Here is a 5,856-nt window from a genome sequence, read left to right on the forward strand (position 1 = left end):
GTTGAGCATCCAAGGACCAAGCAATCATCACACGAGCACGACACCGAGATTTGTTAACGAGCTTCACCGATATGGCTACATCCCGGGGCCTGACTATGGGCGCTCCTCCTCATGATACCGCTACAATCCGGTCGCCCTGGACACCGGCACATGCCACCGGCTTTCCCTGCGTTCCGATTCTATTATGTTAGCATAGGTTACATCATGTGTCTACCCCGCTATATATGAGAGGCCTAGGATACAAGTGTCCTACTAGGACACGACCCCACATCCTATGTAAACACAATACAACTCATAGTCCAACTGTAACCTACCTTGTATACTATATTCGACACAACTCTAACATTTGCTCCCCACATAAAAGAAGTCTTCGAACCGTCGCATGGGTTTCAGATTGCCCAAGCCTTGAAGGTCGATGATCCACGACAAACCTTCACCCCAAAATGACCTATATTTAGGTACGGAGGAAGTATTTAAGATCCTCATGCACATTATTGTCATTGTCGACTACTCTTTTATCATTAAATCACTCCTCTTCTTTCACCCACTATCTCCACCTCACATATGCGCTTGCTCCCTCTTCCAATGGCGCATCCAGCTCACAATTACCCTATCCACACATACACTTCAAAGTTCAGACTCCATCTCTCTATTCCCCTCATGTAGGTATTTATTAATTGGACTACGAGAAGGTTATCCTTAACCTTTCATGATCCTATTTAAGTGTGAAATGAAATCAAACTATGTTGTTTCTTTTACTCGGAGTGTCAAAAATGAGAAAACAAATGTGCTCCCATTCCACACCTCTAGATCATATATGCCCATACATTGCTAAGCCAGTTGTGTTCAATTAATTTATTTTTAAATGCTCACACGTGCATTGTCTCGATCTAAACAATGTATCGACCACTGTGCCCGAACAACATACCCTCACATTCAAAGACAGAAATAATGTTCTAACATACACTAGAAACAATAGTGTTTCTTGCATATTAACAAAGTTGTACGATGAATACATCAACCACATTGACAATTCAAAACAAAGCGAGTTCTAGGATGCATTGAAATAATTCATATCACATCATATTAGAGAAAAGGGAGGCTCTCCCCGGCTCCATTATCACAGAAACCAATAATCCACATCACATCAGCTCCTAGAGAGCAGTCTGAAAGCCAAATAGCAACTACTATAGTTTTTGTTAACATAAAACCCCCCAAATGGATGGGTCAAGGAAGGGAAATAGTGCACCCGGATGCAACACAATCATCACTACCCTACCGCATCGTCGCAGAGCACATGCACAACACGCCTGGTCTTCAGCGGGGGACCACTTGTCTATGGAGACCGAGCCGAGGATAATGCCAAAGATGATGGTATTTCCATTAGCTAGCCTATGATGTTCTTCTGAACGGGGCCTTGGCAATTATAATGACTTCTCACTTCTCTTGCTCTCTTTGTTAGATCTTATGAAAGGCTACCGAGAGATAGCTGACATGAAGGAATCTGAATTAATGACAGAATGCAAAGCGATAGCTGACATGAAATTTACATATGTTGTCTCATGCCAACAGTATGGAATCCAGAAACGTTCTGGTGATCCTTGTGCACATGATATTTTGAGACTAATGACAACTTAAGTTTCAGTTTGAGACTCGGAAGTCCTGGATATATGTTGCTTTGTGTGGATTATGAATCTTTAATCTGGTCCATTTCTTTGTCATCTACTCCCTCCATTCCTAAATATTTGTCTTTCTAGAGATTTCAACAAGTGACTACATACGGAGCAAAATGAGTGAATCTACACTCCAAAATATGTCTATATACATCCGTATGTGGTAGTCCATTTGAAATCTCTAAAAAGACAAATATTTAGGAACGGAGGGAGTATATGCTAATGCAAACATGCATGCATTCAGTTAGCAGTGCCTTTGCATTTCTATGTGTGGGAAATGTTAGTTGTGCTAGACGACTGGCAGTTTGTCGATATTCTTAATAATCAGTAGCCAATAATGAAAATTGTAATTTTGTTTATTTTATGTCTATCCTAGTCGGTAATTAGTCCATGGTGTTCGGTGTCCAGGTCTATCAAATTTCATTATCATTCAAAACCAGTGCTTGAATGCTAGAAAGTTGCATTTATGAGGGCACATTATTCATAAGTGTCATTATTTGTATTTTAGACACATACTTGTATATACGATATATGATGGTACTGAAATAATAGAAATATATTTGATGGGCAGATATCCATCTTTTCGTGTTGCCTATATTGATGAAGTTGAAGCACCTAGCCAAGATAGAAACAAGAAGACTGATAAAGTTTACTACTCAGTTTTGGTGAAGGCTGCTGTTACAAAATCAGATGATCCTGGACAGAGTCTTGACCAGGTACGGTAAAATTCTCTGTTAATTCAGTATACCTTGGTTAAATTTGCTGCAAGTTATGTTGATTGTGTTTCTCTTTGTTTATTCTTAACTATGCCACTTGATGTGGAAGACGGGGAATAAATTTGAGGAGGCTTTCTGTTATCTAGGCCAAATTGGCATGTGAAAAAGATAATCCTTGTTTTGACAGGGTGAAACTTATTTGTGAGACTGGCTTAAAGCCATCCACATAAGCTATTGTTCATTTCCCATATTGCCCACTAAAGTTTATGTTTACGAGTTTAATCTGTGAAGAAGTCCATTTTATTGCTACCAAGCATCACAATGGTCCTATTTACATCAGGCTTTCTTCCTTGAGATACCTTTGTGTGGTCTCAACTCTCAGTGGTGCAAAATGAGACACTTATTTGCCATCTATCTTTTGTGCATAGGTCATCTACAAGATCAAGCTTCCAGGCAATGCTATTCTAGGTGAGGGAAAGCCAGAAAATCAGAACCATGCAATAATTTTTACTCGTGGCGAATGTCTCCAAACTATAGATATGAACCAGGTACAGCTTGTTGCTCTTGCTGCTTGAAGGAATTATTTCACTTCTCCTTTTCCTTCTTTTCTTCAATGCTATCAATAACAGGAACATTACATGGAGGAGGCTCTGAAAATGAGAAATTTGTTGGAAGAGTTTCTGGAGAAACATGATGGTGTGAGATATCCGTCGATACTTGGAGTAAGGGAGCATATATTTACTGGCAGGTAATCTGGCAGTTTCGTTTAATTAAAATTGCAATTAATTAAATTATATACCTGTGTCACCACTTTGGATTATTTTAACATGTAACTAGTGCACTGTTTCATTTTGCTAATCTGTGGTTTTTCCTCTGGACTTGTGCAGTGTTTCTTCACTTGCCTGGTTCATGTCGAATCAGGAGACGAGTTTTGTGACCATTGGACAGCGTGTGCTTGCCAATCCATTGAGGTATTAATCCTACAGTATCTTCCACACATGCACAGCATGGTATAATCATATTTGTGGTATCTATTAGTTTTGCTTCCATAATCATATTAAATTGTTTGAATTGGCTGTTTGCACTTTTCTTTCTAAATCATGGTACTAACTAAAATTACTGGACACTTCGACAGTTCCTTGAGTCACGACTTTCTGAACACTTCCTTGACAATTTGTTTTTTGAAGAAGTTGATGAGGAGGGGTTCACGCCGAAGGAGGCCGAAGCATTCAAGAAGGTATTCGGGCGGGATCACAAGACACCATTGTTCAAGGATCTTAGTCTCACGGATGAAGCCGTTGTGGATGGTGGCAAATGCATATCTCTTGGAGCTAGGCCAAGTTCTCACCGTGATTTGGAAGACGGCAAGAACGGGATATATCCCGGTTGTGAGTTTCAATCCTTCTTGGAATTGAAGATGTGGCTCGACAACTACTCGGTTACACATTATCGTCCACATAAAGTGGCCAACTCGGATGTTAATGTGCGTTACACGGTCAAATGTGAAGTGCCAACATGTCCATGGATTGTGCATGCAAGGCCATGGAAAGGAGGTCCCACTTGGCGCATAGTGAGTTGTCTACCAACTCACATGTGCCGGCACAAGAATGCGGATGGCAAGCTTGTGCACCAACAACACAGACAACTCACGTCCGAGTTCATTGCTTACAGGCTGTCCAACCAAATATCCACACTTCCAATAATGAGCATCAAGAGTGTCATTGACCTTGTGAAAGCCATCTTTCATTACAAGGTGAAGTACGACAAGGCATGGAAGGCGAAGCAAGCCGCATTCAAGATGTTGTATGGCAATTGGGAGGAAGCATACAACCGACTCCCTAGGTTGTTGTTAGCTATGGCCGCCACAAACCCATGCATGGTTCACGTGGTTGACCCTCATGGGCACCAAACTTTGATTCATAATGGGAGGACCGTCCGAGTATTTGGCCGTGCATTTTGGGCCTTTGAGCAATGCGTGAGGGCTTTTGAGCGTTGTCGGCCCGTCATCGCCATTGATGGCACGTTCTTGACCGGACAATACAAGGGCACTTTATTGGTTGCAATAGCAAGTGATGCCAATAACCGGGTGTTGCCTTCGGCTTCTAGCTACATATGAAAGAAAAAAAACAATGTTAACTTGACAGCAAGCTTGCATTGCTAATGAAGAAATGAGTTGATCACAAAACAGACCAACTACCTGTCGGTACAAGTAGGCAAGAGTCGCTGAACCCCAGCTCCATTTGCTATCAAAAACGGTCAACGCCTTCAGCCACATCCATGGAGCGTTCTTGCCAGTGGAGTCAGGAAACAAAGTCCTCGACACAACGTACCACATATACACACGAGCATGTGTCTGGATCACATCATCAGTGGCATCCGGAGGGCACGTCGCAAAGTTATTTTGAATCCACGTGAAAACAGCTCCAGCTGCTTTCCTTTCCCTCTTCTTCTTCTCTTCTCCCTCCTCTACATCAGCCTCAGCCTCGGTAGGAGCCATACCGATTAGAGCAATCATCTGCTCGTGCCACCCATCAGAATCGGTGCTCATACAGAGAGGCCTCCCGTCGATAGCAAGACCGGCGATCAACGCGACATCCTCGAGCGTCACGGTCATCTCCCCAGTCCGAACATGGAAACTGTGCGTCTCCGGCCTCCATCGATCAACAAGAGCAGACACCAGTGGAGCGTTCAGATTCGGCGTGGACCGGCTGACCAACAGAATCCACGGGAGTAGTCCTGCCTGCTTGATGTACGGTGTGTACCGCTCGTCGTAAGGCATGGCAGGACCAGAGACCCCGTGATACCGAATCTTCAGAGGTTCAAGCTTCTGCAAAAAAAATAATGACAAATCTTAGGGCATGTAAATTTCAACTAAAGGCAAATTTGCAAAAGATTTAGAGTACTCATTATTACCTTATCCTTCTCGCGCATCATGTAGGACCGGTGTTGCACGTCGTAGACATCGTCCAGAAGCCAAACCATCCTTACAATTTCAAACAATAAACATACATGAGTTCATCTCAAATATCGGAAAACACTCAACATCTAATATATATTTAAAAAAAACTCAACATCTCACATATAGCTACAAAACTCAACATCTCATAATTATCTACAAAACTAGGCATCTCATATATATCTAAAAAGATAAACAATCTAGGTTTAACTAACAAGAATCATATACTACCGGATATGACTACACATCCTCCATCACAACACCGAAAGAGTTTCCACCTAACGAATGAACACCGGATATGAACACCGGATATGACTACACATCCTCCATCACAACAAGAATCATATACTACCGGATATGACTACCAATTCTTTTGGTTGCAATGAATGTGTGCTCATTCTGAAACACCGAAAGCCTGCCTTGACCACATTTGAACAATAGCATTGCTGCCTTGTCGGCTCTCTGCATACTTGTAAAACTAAATAAAATTTTGATAGTTGTTTTCAAAGTA

The 5,856-nt window shown here is 41.9% G+C and overlaps 1 protein-coding gene across 1 annotated transcript; it reads left to right on the forward strand.

The window, feature by feature from the left end:
• Nucleotides 1–1,253: 1,253 nt before the first annotated feature.
• Nucleotides 1,254–3,360, forward strand: LOC119345152 (callose synthase 3-like; the record flags this gene model as incomplete). Its single annotated transcript, XM_037615344.1, has 6 exons — nt 1,254–1,374; nt 1,463–1,634; nt 2,245–2,389; nt 2,818–2,937; nt 3,019–3,137; nt 3,277–3,360. Coding segments are annotated over exons 1-6 (761 nt in total), but the record flags the coding sequence as incomplete, so codon positions are not given.
• Between the last annotated feature and the right edge of the window lie 2,496 nt (nt 3,361–5,856).

This window comes from Triticum dicoccoides, unplaced genomic scaffold, assembly GCF_002162155.2.
Source record: "Triticum dicoccoides isolate Atlit2015 ecotype Zavitan unplaced genomic scaffold, WEW_v2.0 scaffold209484, whole genome shotgun sequence".
Classification (NCBI taxonomy): domain Eukaryota; kingdom Viridiplantae; phylum Streptophyta; class Magnoliopsida; order Poales; family Poaceae; genus Triticum; species Triticum dicoccoides.